Source organism: Coregonus clupeaformis, chromosome 34 (genome assembly GCF_020615455.1).
Source record: "Coregonus clupeaformis isolate EN_2021a chromosome 34, ASM2061545v1, whole genome shotgun sequence".
NCBI classification, from domain to species: Eukaryota; Metazoa; Chordata; class Actinopteri; order Salmoniformes; family Salmonidae; genus Coregonus; species Coregonus clupeaformis.
In genome coordinates, this window is record NC_059225.1 from 29,903,115 (window position 1) to 29,922,890 (window position 19,776).

The 19,776-nt window shown below is 40.6% G+C and overlaps 1 protein-coding gene across 1 annotated transcript; it reads left to right on the top strand.

Annotated features, from left to right (window-relative positions):
• Positions 1-1,730: 1,730 nt before the first annotated feature.
• Positions 1,731-10,073, top strand: LOC121549996 (sonic hedgehog protein A). Its single transcript, XM_041862040.2, has 3 exons — positions 1,731-2,336; positions 6,326-6,587; positions 8,453-10,073. The coding sequence occupies exons 1-3, from the start codon at positions 2,028-2,030 to the stop codon at positions 9,145-9,147; spliced, it is 1,266 nt and encodes a 421-aa protein (XP_041717974.1). The 5' UTR covers positions 1,731-2,027; the 3' UTR covers positions 9,148-10,073.
• Positions 10,074-19,776: the final 9,703 nt, after the last annotated feature.

Below are 19,776 nucleotides of genomic sequence, written 5' to 3' on the forward strand. Positions count from 1 at the left end.
AGACAAGAGAAAGTAAGACAATTACCACATACCTCGCCTGCTGCTATGGACCAGTGAATACAGTGGTTACCATGGCTTAATCTGTCAATGAAGTGGACTTTGGGGGAAAGGCTTTGTGGTCTGATCCCTGGCCCAAACAGACAGCAGCACGTTTGTGTACACTTGACAAGCCAATTCCAATAACCAATGGCCCAGGATGTGGAGGAAGGAGAGGCCTGGGATAACACCCTTAGAACACCCTAAGTCTCTTCCCCCCAAAACACCATTCAAACCAGGACACCCTTTTGTGTCTGTCTGATTTTATCCATATATTTTGGATTATGGTTCCATTGACTTGGGGGAATTTATTAAGATAGGCCTAAACATAATTATATTCCATAATAGGATGTTACTAGTTTGGAGTGAGGTTGAAATATGACATGTTTTGTGTGGATTTTTAAAAATGTTTGTTGCTATGGAATTCCCTTAGTTCTAAGGCTGAAAATCTGAACCTGTATTTATAGTCCTATGCTTCCACACAACATACGTGTACTGTAACAATAAAGAACATGTAATTCAACATTTGTATTAACAGGTGTAACAAAGTAACAGAAAGGGTTTGTTACCGTTATAATTTGTGTGTCCACGTGTTTTGAAGTGGCGTTCCACTAATTACCTTTTGGCGAATTTTGGAAAGGCGCATGGAGAGCGCGCATTACGCATGCATCATTAACATATCATTAACTCTATCTAAAAGAACAATTGAACGGTGGCTCTAAAACGTGTCATGCATCCACATAGCCTTTGTGTGCGCCATGGCATATGGCGGTGTCATGCGCATTGATTTTTGTTAATTATTTTTATGCAAGAAAATAAACGCTAGGTTTTTCACATCCACTGACATATCATATACGCTCATAGGATGTTCTCTTTTGATGCAATCTCAGACTGAAACGTAATTTGCCCTGCTACTTTCTGTTCAGACTGAAAATGGATCTACAATGCTGAAACTAGAATAAGGGGTATCATGCCCGAGTCAAATTATTTAAACAAAGGACATTTGGACATAGTTTAGCCTAAATTATATTTTGTATTAGCTGTTTTAAAAAAGTAGTATTTTTATTCCTTGACCCGTCTAATTTCCAATCAGTGGCTCACCCATTATTTTCCCCAAAGTTAGTTTGTAGGCTATATCCAAATGCGCGGTTACGCACTGAGTAAATTATACATATGAGAAGCAATAATACTGGGCTATATGGTTAACTAATTGTACAACTTCTTGACAACTTTTGGCTTATTCATGCAGCCTATCGACCGAGACGCTCTAATTTAGACACTTACACAGTAAAAAAAACTCCCAGAGTCAGAGACATGCGTACACCCATTTTCAAGCTATTTCCCATGAGTGGGAAGTCAATATGTACCTAAGTTTATCTAATAATTCTAGACACAACATTCGAATCACCCACACTAAGTCACATAACATAACAACATAGGCCTATAGGCTACGAGTTGGGTTTTCCCTCAACTGGGAATCTTGTTTTTAGTTTTAAGAACAGAGGAAGAGAGAAAAAAATTGTAATTTAAGTTTTCCCATGGAGTGCAGCCCCTCCCCTAAACCCACCCTTCAGGTGGAAAAAATCTTTAAAGATTTTTTTTACTCTTTTGTGTGATAACATCAGAAGGGTTTGTCTAGGCGAACCAATCAGGTCCCTCCCCTGCCATAGATCGGTGCTATAATACATAGCAGTAAACGCGGTCTGCTCGCACAAGCCGCTCTAGCTCGACTACGCAGAGATTCCGTGGTTAATTTTCTCACTTTTTACCCACGCAGCAACGTCTCTCCTTCGATGTGTTCCGTTATCATTTTGCAGAGGCGTTCATTTACGCACCTGCCACGGTAGTGATCGGGGGGCACGGTAGCCTACAGACGAACTAGAGGAGGAGACAAGGACATTGTGGAAGCAGCTGCGCGAGAGGGAGGGGAGATATAGAAACAAACGGCCGCCGGTTGATAACACACTGAGGCTCCGAGTAATTTAGATTTTATGGACGAAATGCTGCTGTTGACAAGAATCGTTCTGTTCGGGTTGATCTGCTTGTCCTTGGTGTCCTCTGGGATGGGCTGTGGACCGGGCAGGGGCTACGGGAGGAGAAGACATCCGAAGAAGCTGACACCTCTAGCGTACAAACAGTTCATCCCAAACGTCGCGGAGAAGACCCTAGGGGCCAGTGGCAGATATGAAGGCAAGATCACACGGAACTCCGAGCGATTTAAAGAACTGACTCCCAATTACAATACTGACATTATCTTTAAGGATGAAGAGAACACCGGTGCGGACCGGCTCATGACTCAGGTAAAATGAATAGCCTACCTTTTTAATGCCGCGCATCTTTTAGGACACTGTGTAACATAACCTTTCACATTGGATGCAGATTGCGCACCACAAACAAATGCATATTTACGTCTCAAGTCTGTTTTTATTTTTAAGTAGATGTGTGAAAAGGTTCCGTTTCAATCTCAGAGCATTGCACTTTTGATTAGGTCCTGCATGGGTAAGGCTTTCATAATAAAATCAGAGACATGACATAGGCCTACTGGCAGACCAGTAGGACACTCGGCCTTCACGATTGTGGCAGTTTATTTGAAATATTTATGTGGTCCTCTCCTCATATCTATATTTGTATCAAGGCCTTGTGGAGACGCACATCGGTTGTCTATGCAATACTATAGCATTAGGATATTCCGCTATTGCACCGTTAAGATTTAGATTACATCTTGTTTTAAATCTTTAATTTCAGTCATCTGATCTGACCTATGACTAAAACAGCGGCCTTATTTATGCATGGTTGGCGCATTCAGACATTTTCTTGCATACTGTTATTCAGCCTTTCGCAGTATAGTGTTTATCGGCGCATGAAGACATTGACATTTCTTTGAGAATGTTCTGAACACTATCACTACTTCATAAATGGGTGGGACGCGGCCAATTAGTGCAATGATATAGCAAGACGCACCGACTGCGCCTCCGGTAATGCATTTGCTTTGGAAAGACTGCATTAGTGGCAAACAAGCATTGTAGTTTCTGTGAATCAGATTTCCCTCAGTCGAATGCTAGTCTGTGATTTCGTTATACGATTCTGGGTGGCTATCTTGCATGCATTGTCCATAAAAATATGGGTCAGAAATGCAGTCTGGAGAGCATGTCTCTCTCACCCATGAGGTTACTTGATTTCCAGCTGCTGTAGCCTATATTGGGTGTCTGTTGCACGTATTTTGCAATTGCTGTGTTGCTATTTTAATAAGAACGTCTATTAGTTCAGTCCGGCCACCTTAAAATGCCACTGAACCTGAAGTAGTGTGATGATGGAGGCGCGCGCGCCGGACTCCCTGAACCGTATACCGCGACATGGGCACGAGCTTAGATTAAATATTCACCCTGCCCTGCGTGCAGTCTCAACATATCTCTTAAATGCTCCCTTCCCTTCCTCCAATATAGCCTATTCGTTATCACACTTCAAATGGAGGCTAGAGTGAGATATATAACCTTCTATTCTGTCTATAGCCCTCGGCCACTGCCAGTTAAAGCTGTGGTTGAACAGAGAATTGTGCCAAAGACTCCGCTTTTTGACACACCGTGCGCTTTCATCTCCATTTACCGTCCTTTATTGGTCTGAAAGTAGAGGATGTATGTTGGTTTTATTATGTTACCACTGCATAAAAAAATTCGCCAAACCATTTACAAAAACAACAACAAATTAATGGCATTGTGAGTGACAAAATAAGCTCACTGTTTTATGCTTTGTGCTAGGCTATAATTCGTAGAAAGGTGAAATATTTAAAATATGACATATTTGCTATAGATATTGACCAGGCAAGGCAAAAGGAGGCTCATAGATAAACATCCCCGTGGGAATATGCCCCCTCCCTCCCTCCATTCATTTAACACGACCTGCCATCCAGCCTACATTATGCGGGAGCATTTGAATTTATGACCTTTGGTCAATGAGAAGAGGAAGCATAAACAAAGTTCAACAGACAATACATGTATTAAGTATGGAGTACTTACAGTATTTGCTGTTTAGTGGCGTACTGCGTAGCCCTATTGACGAGATGCACCTGCAACCACATCACGAGTTAGAGATAGACTGTTACAGCCTACAAACTTAATATCTGAATAATATGAAGAACTAATGGTTAGCATCTAGAATATGTTTGCCATCTTCTATATTGTATGATTGTTGTGCGTAATGGTCAATCCAGTGGGCTGTGGTGGGGACGGCGCTGACTCACTGTGGGTGCGCAGGTGCACTGAAAGTTGTAAACTATGGGATGGATTCCTAGCTGGAATAGAGCTCAGTCTCACAATTGTTTAAACAAAGTGTAATTTCAACGGAGATTAAACGTCTGTCTGTTGTGGTTTCCTATGTAAATCAAACTCCATTTAAAGTGATGATGACTATAAAAGCGTGATGCCCCCTGGCTGCACCAACTCATTTTGAGTGAGCGAGTTAACCAAGCAGCCCCCTCAACTACAAAGACAGTTCGTTTCGAGGAAAGTTAACGAGGTCATAGCTTTACAGACATTTTTAGCGCGCAGCCCAGACGTTTCTGTCGCGAATAAAAACATCACATGGTCGTCTGTAGCGAGCACAGCTTAATGGGAACTGAATATAGCCACTCAAACGACGCGAAATTGAGACGGACCAGCGGGTTGTTTGCACTGACAGGTACCTGATAAGTGTTTCCTCTAACCAATTCATTTGTGAGAAGATTAAGGGGCAGACTGCGGGCGAGGCTTGTTGAAAAACTTTCAGTCTGAGGACAAAGCGCCGGCGGAGGGATCCTGCTGGGCTTCACGGTGGTTGAACAGAATTTGGCTGGATTTGCGGCACACGACCCAATGAATTAATAAATAGTTTAGGCTTCACGGCTCTTGGCTCCAGCAATCCTACTCAGAATGTGCAGGAAAAGGTTTTGGCATGGCCACTTTGCATTTTTTACCCACTGCATGCTACAAGTGCGAGTATATTGTTGGTTTGTTTTGAGGTATCGCAGGAAAGACAGGTTAGGCTAATTGCGATATGAGGTAGGCTAACCGTATGACCAGCATTGGGGATCCTTACCAACAAACGGAAGAGGATGGAGAGTGGCCCATGCGTTAGGGATGTGTGTGTGTGGTGGGGGGGGTGGGCCTTTAGGGAAGAAAACCAAAACACCTCCAGTTGAGTAGTCCTGTCACGTCCCAAGAACTTGCGCGACAAGAATAATGAAACTTTCCCTCTGGTTGCGGTGAAAAGACTCTTTGTAATGTTTTATTTGACATATTGGTTAAGTGTAGAGAAGAGTTGTCTTGGAGAAGGCCAAGCATCTCCACTAAGGGTCCTTATATAGGTTAGGAAGTGCAACATTCCAATTATAAGACAACTATTTTATAACTCAGTTATTCCTTTAGATTATCCTCAATATCAATTATTTATTAAAAGAAAACACACGTCTTACTCTTGGTTTCAATATAGTTATATATTTTTTCATTTTTTTCAAATATATAATTAATTCCGGCATTTTCTTTTATTGGACAGAGTCTATCACGTTATAGCATCTTGAGAGAGAGTACAAATAGGCCATTGAGCGGTCGCACTTTTCCAAGGACCAAATCTATATGTTTTAGGCCAGTGAAGCGAATGCAATGGCTTATCAATTTTTAATCACAAGCTTCTCTATCTGACATGTTCCCTCAGACGCTGCTCGTCACACAGAATATTCGAGTTTATTCAAACAAACCATTCACATTGTTGTGTGTAGGCATATATCCCATAACATCACTCTCTAGAACAATAGATGGGAGGATATTGATTGAATCTCAATTAATCTTTAGTGTGGAATATCGGAGATATTCAGGTTCACCAGATGTAATGGAATGTGAAATGTTAACTATTTGAGTGATTTGTATTTTGTAATCCATAAACCTGTAGGGTGGTGTGTGTGTGTGTGGTGTGTACCTTGTTTCAGATCATAAATCCTGGTCTCTGGTCCACAAAGTGCACATATGAAGACGAACTATATAATGTCAACTCTATAGGATCATTGTTTTGGCCTCCAACCATGCATCTACAAAATCACATACCTTCAGGCGTGTGAATTAAGTTTAAGATTAAGAGCCAATAATGAATATACACTGTCTGGAACATAACACTTAATATCATATATCAAATATGAGCCTAATGTAGGCTTAATACCCAGGCCTGATATATCCTACATGAAGGAATTGGCATCTGGTGAGCATGATTAGTGAATTTGATATATCTAAATAGATGACTAACTGTTCCATTTTCCTTCCCCCAGAGATGTAAAGACAAGCTGAACTCCCTGGCTATCTCTGTCATGAACCAGTGGCCAGGGGTAAAGCTCCGCGTCACCGAGGGCTGGGACGAGGATGGGCACCATTTCGAAGAGTCGCTACACTACGAGGGAAGGGCAGTGGATATCACGACCTCCGATAGAGACAAGAGCAAATACGGCACGCTGTCAAGACTAGCAGTGGAGGCTGGGTTCGACTGGGTCTACTACGAGTCCAAGGCCCACATCCACTGTTCCGTCAAAGCAGGTAGGGTGTCAAGTCAAAAAGCTGTTGGTCGCCATCACTGACATCAAAAACGAATGTGAATGGGAAAGATACAATATCTTGGAAAACGTGATAATAACCTTTCCCCCCTTTTATTGATGATGCAACTTTTATTTTATTAATTTTTTACAAAGTACGCTACTCGAGCTAGATAATTAATTAACATATTATTGGGATGAAATAAACAACGTTTCTAGGATATTATATGATTATATCTCGTTAGCCAACCCCCTTCTAGTTCAGAGTTCTACACAATGTGTCCTCTCGCTATTCTCTTGTTATTCACACTCGTTATACCGTGATCTTTTACCCTTTCATATCCATATTTAATATATATCTATATATATGTATTTCATAGTAGCTGTGTTATTTATATGGGTATTTGCTGCCTGTTCATGTTTAATGCATATCAGACTATTTCATGATCTTATATCGCCCCACACTGTCTCTTCGATGGAACCACGACCTTTTATTACACAAAACCTATTCCCACACTCATAAAATGCCATTGCCTATATGGAAAAAAGTTCCTGTACGCTAACTGATAGGCTATGGAATTCAAAATCACTGCACATCAAGAGAAGGCTATTTGATTTGTATTATTTGGCGATCGAAATAATCTATTCTAGGCCTATGTTTGCATCAGTGTTGGCCGTCCAAAATGTGTAGCCTAATTGATTTTACCAAAGTAGGTCTACTTTAGACAAATCTTTTGGGTTAAAATCATCTCTTGATTTTCCCAAAAACCTTATGGAAATCAACGTAGGCCTATTCTTCCAGTGGATCACATTTTCGTTTTGAATTTAATGGCAAATCTTATATTTAAAATTCAACACACACACGTGTTGAGATCATATAGTCCGTGTCATTAGGGGTCATGTGACTTTACTAAAGAGATTTGGACTTAGCAATGTTTAATTCGTTTGGGGCAAATCCGGTTTTCAATTGTCACCTTATTTCATGCCCCGGAATCTTAAAAGATTAGATGCAGAAATTCAGAGCGGGACGGTTCTATTCTGTGGCTGTGTGTGTTTACTGACTGTGATCCTGGAGATCGGAATGTGAAGAGTTCTCCCAAGACCCGAATTATTGTCACCAAGATTGACAACAAAGCGGGGGAGAAGTGGTAAAAAGAAGGGACATTGATGTTGGTCGACTGCAAGCATTTAGAGTCTGGGCCCTCATTTAAATTCAAATCTACATCTTGAGAGGCTTGGAAAAGTGGCTCCACTGGGTAAATAGTGTTTGCGGCGCTCTTGTTTTTTTTTTTTGAGTAGGCTATGTGTGTGAATTGTCACATAGAGGTTTCTGCACCTGAACAAATATGGGAAGAGTAGCTGGGAAAGGCGTAAATGTTCTTTTCCAAGAGTGGCTCTGTCCACAAGCTGATTTAGAATGACAATGTCCGCTCTTTATTGGTTTTTAATTAACGTTAGAGGAGCCAGGGCTTTCGGTTTTCTCATCTCACACAATGAGAAGCAGCCAATACGGCTTTTTGTGAAGGAGTTCCACATTCACATTATGCCAAATGAAAGCATATGGCACCATGTTTTATATGCGGGAAAATACAATGCAACCTCTGATGTTGAGTTAAAATTCGTTTTAATGAGAGATATGGACCAATTCGCCTAAAATCACAATGTTCATTCCTCTTTAAAACGTGTGGACATAGCCTATAGACTTATATGTGACAGTGGTTCATTCATAGGCCTATAGGCTGCACATGTTCCAAAGTGCTGAGCCCAAAACTTGTCCTGCTTTCACTGAGAGATCAAATAGCCTATATGGATATACTGTATATTCACAATCATATTTACAATCACTAATACAATCTTCTATTTCAACAGAAAACTCAGTTGCTGCCAAATCAGGAGGCTGTTTCCCAGGCACCGCTTCCGTGACTCTCAAAGATGGAAGCAGGAAGGCAGTGAAAGACCTCAGAGTTGGCGACAAAGTGCTGGCTGCCAACAGTGATGGGGACCTCGCATACAGTGACTTCATCATGTTCATGGACCAGGACTCGTCAACTAGACGAGTGTTTTATGTGATAGAGACTAAAGAAACGACCCAGAAAATCACCCTTACTGCTGCACATCTCCTCTTTGTGGTCAACAACTCAACGGATGATCTCCACAGCATGTCAGCAGTATTTGCGAGCAAAGTCAAACCTGGACAAAAGGTGGTTGTCTTTGATGATTTGCATAACCAACTGAAGTCGGTCACCGTGGGACGGATTTACATGGAGGAGCACGAGGGGTCCTTTGCGCCAATGACGGTTCAAGGAACCATCGTCGTAGATCAGGTGCTTGTGTCATGTTACGCTGTAATTGAAGACCACAATCTAGCGCACTGGGCGTTTGCACCTGTCAGACTGAGCTACTGGCTGTCCTCCTTGCTATCCCCGAAAGACTACTCCATGCCCAACGCCACCTTACACGAGGATGGAGTGCACTGGTACTCCAAGATTCTATATCAATTAGGAACGTGGCTCTTGGATAGCCACGCGCTTCACCCACTGGGGATGTCAATAAACTCAAGTTGAAGCAAAGCAAAATAAGACTAATCTAGGACAATAAACAATAGTAGAATGAAAAATACAAAGGCCCCAGCGATGTTGGGATATTTATTTCAGTGACTTTTACATGTGTGTCCCTTTTAAAGAATGAATGGAGCCTTAAAAGTTTTCTTTGAATAATTTATTCTCATGTGAACTGGCTGGTATCACACGGATGGATCCTAAAACGGTGTGACCAGCAAATTGTGCAGAATCTATTTTTGTATATCTCCAAGTTAACCGCAAAGAAAAATAAGATTATGTAAAAAGGAGCAAACTTCTTGTTCTGTGCATATTATGTGCAACTGACTGTTATATTTTGGGGATAAACAAACTTCGTGGGGTCCATAAATTATATTTTTATACACAGAATTGTACATTTGATTTTGACAGATCGTTACCGAATCACATTTCGTTATTTGAAATAGTGTAAGATACGAGAATATATTTTAATTTAAATAGTTGGGAAAAGTCTTGGAAATCTTGTACTGTTTTGTTTATTAAGAATTCTATTATTTTGGAAACGTTTCATTTAAGTTGTCAGATTGGGACAGATATTCTGCCTCGTATAATTATTGCCTCTGCTTTTGTTGTATTTCTTTTTTCTATTTTTATTTTAGAAAATTTGAAATGCACATTCTGACAATTCAGTAACAGTATAAGTAGTACAGAACAAAACGTTTCGTTGAATAAATTAATAAGTAACTCCTGTAAATGTACTAAAATGTATTTTTTCTTTTCATATTTTGTAATAGGGAAATAGTTTTATAGAAATAACATGCGGCAGATGCACAGTTTGGATAGTATATAATAGCGTTCCAGTTAACTTTCATAACAGGGCGATGTGTCAAAAATGTCTAGAGTTTATTATTTATATGTTTATTACAAAATGAGATAAAGAAAATATTAAAACCTGCAGTTGTTACATGTCTTTTTCCAATAGCTCTTGTAAATTGACATTCTGGGTCCATAAGGGAACCTAAAGACTACCAAAATGAAATGAATATTAGGCCTACTCAAAATCAGAATTCGAACTGCTACTTCAATTGCATAACTTTGGCGCAAATCTCCTTTTGACACCATGCATTTGTGTCTAAAATGCGAGTTATGGGCGTTTTTGACTCAACCCATGGAATAGTTCGATATAGCTATGAAGTATGTTTGATTTTTTCTCAAATGAAATGTGAAGTTTAACGTATTGAGGTAAAAGTGCAGGGTTTCCTCTACTTTGAACTGCCCAATGTCTGCTTGCGAAATGTAGTGACCCTATGTCAAATTTAACGAGGTTAGCCTTTCGCAAATAACTTCTGAAAAACTTGCAGACAGATTAAACAGAACCGTGTTTGTTAGCCCTAAATCTGCTTTCAGACTGTGAGCATAGTGGCAAATCCGTTTACAGGAAACGTCGTTAAATCAGATATTTGCTCAATCACCAGACTGCTTATGAAGATTTCACTGCCACACAATACACAAATGCCTGTCAATTCAAGAAACAGCGACAGTTGTTCTCAGACAATGGCGAAGTATTGGAAGTCCTTCTGGCTGCAGCACCCGCATGCCCACTAATGCTTGGAATACAAGTCTACATCACGCAGAATAACCCAGTCTACCCACTATTTAGCAGTCAACACTTACTTCACACATGGTCATACAACTGAAAGAAAGGCTGGCAAATGATTTAGCTAATATTTAGGGTAAAAGCTTTTGAACATGTCTACCTTCAAAGTCTCAGTCTTCTGGTCATCATGACCCATTTGATTTTCGATATCCATCAAATCGATATGATTGAGCACCGACTGATAGGAATTAAATCCGCAGATTTTGACTCGACACAATAAAAACGGCCTCTAGTCAATCTGTTAACATGTGCAAGTGCGACACCATGTGGTTCAGGGATTTGAAATGTTTCCGTACACAGGCGACAGACAGAGCAACGGGGGAAACAAGCGTCATCGCTCCATGATTTAAATCTGGGGTGCAACACCATCACGATTAAAACATCACATTGACCTTCTCAATTGTCTAAATATTATTTATTTCATATTCCTATAAAGGAGTGAGTAGAAAAGATGGACCAGCAGCATACAGTGCCTTCGGAAAGTATTCAGACCCACCACAGTTTGTTACGTTACAGCCTTATTCTAAAATGGATTTAATTCAATTTTTCCCTCATCAATCTACACACAATACCTTATAATGACAAAACGAAAACAGGGTTTTATACATTTTAGCAATTTTATAAAAACATAAAAACAGAAATACCTTATTTACATAAGTATTCAGACCTTTTGCTATGAGACTCGAACTTGAGCTCAGGTGCATCCTGTTTCCACTGATCATCCTTGAGATATTTCTACAACTTGATTGGAGTCCACTTGTGGTAAATTCAATTGATTGGACATGATTTGAAAAGGCACACACCTGTCTATATAAGGTCCCACAGTTGACAGTGCATGTCAGAGCAAAAAACAAACCATGAGGCCGAAGGGATTGTCTGTAGAGCTCAGAGACAGGATTGTGTCGAGGCACAGATCTGGGGAAGGGTACCAAAACATTTCTGCAGCATTGAAGGTCCCCAAGAACACAGTGGCCTCCATTATTCTTAAATGGAAGATGTTTGACCACCAAGACTCTTCCTAGAGCTGGCCGCCCGGCCAAAATGAGCAATTGGGGGAGAAGGGCCTTGGTCAGGGAGGTGACCAAGAACCCGATAGTCACTGTGAAAGAGCTCCAGATTTCCTCTGTGGAGATGGGAGAAACTTAGAGAACGACAACCATCTCTGCAGCAGTCCACCTATCAGGCCTAGAGTGGCCAGACGGAAGCCACTCCTCAGTAAAAGGCACATAACAGCCCACTTGCAGTTCGCCAAAAGGCACCTAAAGACTCTCAGACCATGAGAAACAAGGTTGTCTGGTCTGATGAAACCTACGGTGAAGCATGGTGGTGGCAGCATCATGCTGTGGGGATGTTTTTCAGCGGCAGGGACTGGGAGACTAGTCAGGATCGAGGAAAAGATGAACGGAGCAAAGTACAGAGAGATCCTTGATGAAAACCTGCTCCAGAGTGCTCAGGACCTCAGACTGGGGTGAATGTACACCTTCCATCAGGACAACGACCCTAAGCACACAACCAAGACAACGCAGGAGTGCCTTCGGGACAAATCTCTGAATGTCCTTGAGTGGCCCAGCTAGAGACCGGACTTGAACCTGATCGAACATCTCTGGAGAGACCTGAAAACAGCTGTGCAGCGACGCTCCCCATCCAACCTGACAGAGCTTGAGAGGATCTGCAGGGAAGAATGGGAGAAACTCCCCAAATACAGGTGTGCCAAGCTTGTAGCGTCAAGCTTGTAGCGTCATACTCAAGAAGACTCGAGGTTGTAATCGCTGTCAAAGGTGCTTCAATAATGTACTGATTAAAGGGTCTGAATAGTTATGTAAATGTGATATTTCAGGTTTTGTTTTTTTGCCAAAAAAATCTAAAAACCTGTTTTTGCTTTGTCATTATGGGCTATTGTGTGTAGATTGATGAGGGGAAAAAATAATTTAATCAATTTGAGAAAAAGGCTGTAACAAAATGTGAAAAAGTCAAGGGGTCTGAATACTTCTAGGAAGGTATACAACTTTTGGTAAATTGGTAGGATGCCCCAGGAGACTAAACTTTAGGTGAGATTGCTGATGCTAAATTGCTGGTCATGTACTATAAAAGGCTCTAGCTGGGAAAGTGGTGCAATGGTAATGTCGCATACATCATATATGACATATATTTGACATATACAGTGCCTTCAGAAAGTATTTACACCCTTAAATTTTTTTAATTTATTTTTTTAAACATTTTGTTGATACACATTGGATTTAAAATTGATTTAATTCTCTTTTTTTAACCAATGATCTAAACAAAATACTCTAATGTAAAAGTGGAAGAAAAATTCTAACATTTTTTAAAGATGAATGAAAAATAAAACACTACTATATCTTGTATTCAACCCCCTGAGTCAATACATGTTAGAATACACTTTGGCAGTGATTACAGCTGTGAGTGTTTTTGGGTAAGTCTCTAAGAGCTTTGCACAACTGGATTGTACAATATTTGCCCATTATTCTTTTAAAAACTCGCCAAGTTCTGTCAAGTGGTTGTTGATCATTGCTAGACAGCCATTTTCAAATCTTGCCATAGATTTTCAAGCCAATTTAAGTCAAATCTGTAACTAGGCCACTCAGGAACTTTTCAGTTATTGACCTGCTGAAAGGTGAATTTGTCTCCCAGTTTCTGTTGGAAAGCTCAGCTCAGGTTTTCCACTAGGATTTTGCCTGTGCTCAGCTCTATTCTGTTTATTTTTATCCTAAAAAAACTCCAGAGTCCTTGCAGACGACGAGCATATCCATAACATGATGCAGCCACCGCCATGCTTGAAAATATGAAGAGGGGTACTTAGTGTTGTCTTGTGTTGGATTTTCCCCAAACATAATGCTTTGTATTCAGGATAAAAAGTTAATTTCTTTGCCGCATTATTTGCAGTATTACTTTAGTGCCCTGAGTGGTTTCTTTCCTCTCCAGCAACTGTTAGGAAGAACGCCTGTATCGTTGTAGTGACTGGGTGTATTGATACACCATCAAAAGCGTAATGAATAACATCACCATGGTCAAAGGAATATTATTAATTGTCTGCTTTTCTTATTTTTAAAAATAACCTGAGTATGTCTACCTCTGCTAAGCTTCCCAGTAAAGCAAGAAAAATAATCAAGCATCCCAGAAATTTTTTAAAGATAGCCCACGTTAACATATGTAGCTTAAGAAACAAGGATCATGAAATCAATAATTTGCTAATAACAGATGACATTCATATTCTGACAATCTCTGAAACTCACTTAGATAATACCTTTGATGATACAGTGGTAGCAATACAAGGTTATAACATTTACAGAAAAGACAGAAATGCCAATGGGGGCGGTGTTGCGGTCTATATTCAGAACCACATTCCTGTAAAGCTTAGAGAGGATCTCATGTTAATATGACTACAGGTTCACCTGCCTCACCTAAAGCCCATTTTGGTGGGAAGCTATAGACCGCCAAGTGCTAACAGTCAGTCTCTGGATAACATGTGTGAAATGTGTTATAATACACAGTGGGGGAAAAAAGTATTTAGTCAGCCACCAATTGTGCAAGTTCTCCCACTTAAAAAGATGAGAGAGGCCTGTAATTTTCATCATAGGTACACATCAACTATGACAGACAAATTGAGAGAAAAAAAATCCAGAAAATCGCATTGTAGGATTTTTAATGAATTTATTTGCAAATTATGGTGGAAAATAAGTATTTGGTCACCTACAAACAAGCAAGATTTCTGGCTCTCACAGACCTGTAACTTCTTCTTTAAGAGGCTCCTCTGTCCTCCACCCGTTACCTGTATTAATGGCACCTGTTTGAACTTGTTATCAGTATAAAAGACACCTGTCCACAACCTCAAACAGTCACACTCCAAACTCCACTATGGCCAAGACCAAAGAGCTGTCAAAGGACACCAGAAACAAAATTGTAGACCTGCACCAGGCTAGGAAGACTGAATCTGCAATAGGTAAGCAGCTTGGTTTGAAGAAATCAACTGTGGGAGCAATTATTAGGAAATGGAAGACATACAAGACCACTGATAATCTCCCCCGATCTGGGGCTCCACGCAAGATCTCACCCCATGGGGTCAAAATGATCACAAGAACAGTGAGCAAAAATCCCACAACCACACGGGGGGACCTAGTGAATGACCTGCAGAGAGCTGGGACCAAAGTAACAAAGCCTACCATCAGTAACACACTACGCCGCCAGGGACTCAAATCCTGCAGTGGCAGACGTGTCCCCCTGCTTAAGCCAGTACATGTCCAGGCCCGTCTGAAGTTTGCTAGAGTGCATTTGGATGATCGAGAAGAGGATTGGGAGAATGTCATATGGTCAGATGAAACCAAAATAGAACTTTTTTGGTAAAAACTCAACTCGTCGTGTTTGGAGGACAAAGAATGCTGAGTTGCATCCAAAGAACACCATACCTACTGTGAAGCATGGGGGGTGGAAACATCATGCTTTGGGGCTGTTTTTCTGCAAAGGGACCAGGACGACTGATCCGTGTAAAGGAAAGAAAGAATGGGGCCATGTATCATGAGATTTTGAGTGAAAACCTCCTTCCATCAGCAAGGGCATTGAAGATTAAACGTGGCTGGGTCTTTCAGCATGACAATGATCCCAAACACACCGCCCGGGCAACGAAGGAGTGGCTTCGTAAGAAGCATTTCAAGGTCCTGGAGTGGCCTAGCCAGTCTCCAGATCTCAACCCATAGAAAATCTTTGGAGGGAGTTGAAAGTCTGTGTTGCCCAGCGACAGCCCCAAAACATCACTGCTCTAGAGGAGATCTGCATGGAGGAATGGGCCAAAATACCAGCAACAGTGTGTGAAAACCTTGTGAAGACTTACATAAAACGTTTGACCTGTGTCATTGCCAACAAAGGGTATATAACAAAGTATTGAGAAACTTTTGTTATTGACCAAATACTTATTTTCCACCATAATTTGCAAATAAATTCATTAAAAATCCTACAATGTGATTTTCTGGATTTTTTTCCTCATTTTGTCTGTCATAGTTGACGTGTACCTATGATGAAAATTACAGGCCTCTCTCATATTTTTAAGTGGGAGAACTTGCACAATTGGTGGCTGACTAAATACTTTTTTTCCCCCACTGTATGTGATATCAATAGAGAGGTATACATTCTGGGTGGTTTAAATATTGTCTGGCTTTCATCAGGCTGCCCACTTAAGAGAAAGCTTCAAACTGTAACTAGTGCCTGCAATCTGGTTCAGGTTATCAATCAACCTACCAGGGTAGTTACAAACAGTACAGGAATGAAATCATCAACATGTATTGATCATATCTCTACTAATGCTGCAGAAATCTGTTTGAAAGCAGTATCCAAATCCATTGGATGTAGTGATATAGTAGCCATATCTAGGAAAACCAAAGTTCCAAAGGCTGGGCCTAATATTGTGTATAAGAGCTCATACAAGAAGTTCTGTAGTGATTCCTATGTTGTTGATGTGAATAATATTTGTTGGTCTGTGGTGTGTAATGGTGAGCAACCAGACACTGAACTTGACACATTTATGAAATTGCTTATCCCAGTTACTAATAAGCATGCACCCATTAAGAAAATGACTTGTAAAAAATGGTTAAATCCCCATGGATTGATGAGGAATTGAAAAATGGTATGGTTGAGAGGGATGAGGCAAAAGAGATGGCAAATAGGTCTGGCTGTACAACCGATTGGCAAACGTACTGCAAATTGAGAAATCATGTGACTAAACTGAATAAAAAGAAGAAGAAACTACACTATGAAACAAAGATAAATTACATAAGATAGATAGTAAAAATCTTTGGAGCACCTTAAATGTTATTTTGGGCAAAAAGGCAAATTCCGCTCCATCATTCATTGAATCAGATGGCTCATTCATCACAAAACCCACTGATATTGCCAACTACTTTAATGATTTTTTAATTGGCAAACTTAGGCATGACATGCCAGCAACAAACACTGACTCTACACATCCAAGTATATCTGACCAAATTATGAAAGACAAGCATTGTAATTTTGAATTCCGCAAAGTAAGTGTGGAAGAGGTGAAAAAAGTATTATTGTCAATCAACAATGACAAGCCACCGGGGTCTGACAACTTGGATGGAAAATTACTGAGGATAATAATTTGCCATATTTTCAATTTAAGCCTACTAGAAAGTGTGTGCCCTCAGGCAAGCAAAATTTATTCCCCTACCTGAGAATAGTAAAGCCCCCTTAACTGGCTCAAATAGCCAACCAATCAGCCTGTTACTAACCCTCAGTAAACTTTTGAAAAAAAATGTGTTTGACCAGATAAAATGCTATTTTACAGTAAACAAATTGACAACAGATTTTCAGCACGCTTATAGGGAAGGACATTCAACAAGCACAGCACTTACACAAATGGCTGATGATTGGCTGAGAGAAATTGATGATAAAAAGATTGAGGGGGCCTTCTTTGTTCTTCAGTGCTTCAGTGCGGCTTTTGACATTATTGATAATAGTCTGTTGCTAGAAAAACGTATGTGTTATGGCTTTACACCCCTGCTATACTGTGGATAAAGAGTTACCTGTCTAACAGAACACAGAGGGTGTTATTTAATGGAAGCCTCTCCAACAAAATCCAGGTAAAATCAGGAATTCCCCAGGGCAGCTGTCTAGGCCCCTTACTTTTTTCAATCTTTACTAACGACATGCCACTCGCTTTGAGTAAAGCCAGTGTGTCTCTGTATGCGGATGACTCAACACTAGACACATCAGCTACCACAGCGACTGAAATGACAGCAACACTTAACAAAGAGCTGCAGTTAAGTTTCAGAATGGGTGGCAAGGAATAAGGTAGTACTAAATATTTCAAAAACTAAAAGCATTGTATTTGGGACAAATAATTTACTAAACCCTAAATCTCAACTAAATATTGTAATGAATAATGTGGAATTGAGCAAGTTGAGGAGACTAAATTGCTTGGAGTAACCCTGGATTGTAAACTGTCATGGTCAAAACACATTGATACAACAGTAACAGTAGCTAGGATGGGGAGAAGTCTGTCTATAATAAAGCACTGCTCTGCATTCTTACATTTACGTCATCTAGCAGACGCTCTTATCCAGAGCAACTTACAGTTAGTGCATACATTATTTTTTATTTATTTTCATACTGGCCCCCCCGTGGATATCGAACCCACAACCCTGGCATTGCAAACACCATGCTCTACCAACTGAGCTACCTCCCTGCCGGCCATTCCCTCCCCTACCCTGGACGAATTGTGCGCCGCCCCATTGGTCTCCCGGTTGCGGCCGGCTACAACAGAGCCTGGATTCGAACCAGGATCTCTAGTGGCACAGCTAGCACTGCGATGCAGTGCCTTAGACCACTGCGCCACTCGGGGGGTAACAGCACTATCAACAAGGCAGGTCCTACAGGCCCTAGTTTTGTCGCACCTGTTCAGTCGTGTGGTCAGGTGCCACAAAGAGTGACTTAGGAAAATTGCAATTGGCTCAGAACAGGGCAGCACGGCTGGCACTTGGATGTACACAGAGAGTTAACATTAATAATATGCATGTCAATCTCACCTGGCTCAAAGTGGAGGAGAGATTGACTTCATCAATACTTGTATTTGTGAGAGGTATTGACATGTTAAATGAACCGAGCTGTCTGTTTGAATTACTGGCACACAGCTCGGACACCCATGCATACCCCACAAGACATGCCACCAGAGGTCTCTTCACAGTCCCCAAGTCCAGAACAGACTATGGGAGGCGCACAGTACTACATAGAGCCATGACTACATTGAACTCTATTCCACATCAAGTAACTCATGTCAGCAGTAAAATTAGTTTTAAAAAACAGATAAAAATACACCTTATGGAACAGCCGGGACTGTGAAGCAACACAAACATAGACACATGCATACAAACACACGATAACATACGCACTATACACATACGTACACATGGATTTTGTGTTATAGATATGTGGTAGTAGAGTAGAGGCCTGAGGGTACATACTTAATATGTTGTGAAATCTGCTATGAATGTATTGTAATATTTTTAAAATGTATAACTACCTTAATTTTGCTGGACCCCAGGAAGAGCAGCTGCTACCTTGGGGATCCATAATAAATACAAATACCCATCGGTGCCCTTCTTTGCGAGGCATTGGAAAATCTCCCTGGTCTTTGTGGTTGAATCTGTGCTTGAAATTCACTACTTGACCGAGGGAGCTTACAGATAATTCATTGTATGTGTGGGGTACAGAGATAAGGTAATCATTCAAAAATCATGCTAACCACTATTATTGCACACAGTGAGTCAATGCAACTTATGTGACTTAAGCACATTTTTACTCCTGACCGTTTTTAGGCTTGCCATAAAAAAGGGGTTGAATGCTTATTAACTCAAGACATTTCAGCTTTTAATTTTTTATTAATTTGTAGACTTTTCTCAAAACAAAATTCCACTTTGACATTGTGGGGTATGTATGTGTAGATCAGTGTCACAAAATCTAAATGGAATCAATTTTAAATTCAGGCTGTAACACAACACAATTTGGAAAAGTAAAGGTTGTGTGAATACTTTCTGAAGGCAACTGAGTTTACAAAACCTTAAGAACACCTGCACTTTCCATGACATAGACTGACCAGGTGAATCCAGGTGAAAGCTATGATCACTTATTGATGTCACTTGTTAAATCCACTTCAAATCAGTGTAGATGGGGAAGAGACAGGTTAAAGAAGGATTTTTAAGCCTTGAGACAATTGAGATATGGATTGTGTATGTGTGCCATTCAGAGGGTGAATGGGTAAGATGAATGATTTAAGTGCCTTTGAACGGGGGATGGTAGTTGGTGCCAGGCGCACCGGTTTGTGTCAAGAACTGCAACGCTGCTGGGATTTTCACATGCAACAGTTTCCTGTGTGTATTAAGAATGGTCCACCACCCAAAGGACAACCAGCTTGAAACAACTGTGAGAAAGGTAGGTAACACTTGTTTACATGAAAGTGGTATGCATAAGGCATT

What these genes read in the sequence shown, in the direction of transcription:
- LOC121549996 (XM_041862040.2), top strand. Translation starts at nt 2,028, where the DNA reads ATGGACGAAATGCTGCTGTTGACAAGAATCGTTCTGTTCGGGTTGATC. An exon ending in CGGACCGGCTCATGACTCAG is followed by an intron (nt 2,337 to 6,325) that starts GTAAAATGAATA and finishes TCCTTCCCCCAG; the next exon opens with AGATGTAAAGACAAGCTGAA. An exon ending in CCACTGTTCCGTCAAAGCAG is followed by an intron (nt 6,588 to 8,452) that starts GTAGGGTGTCAA and finishes CTATTTCAACAG; the next exon opens with AAAACTCAGTTGCTGCCAAA.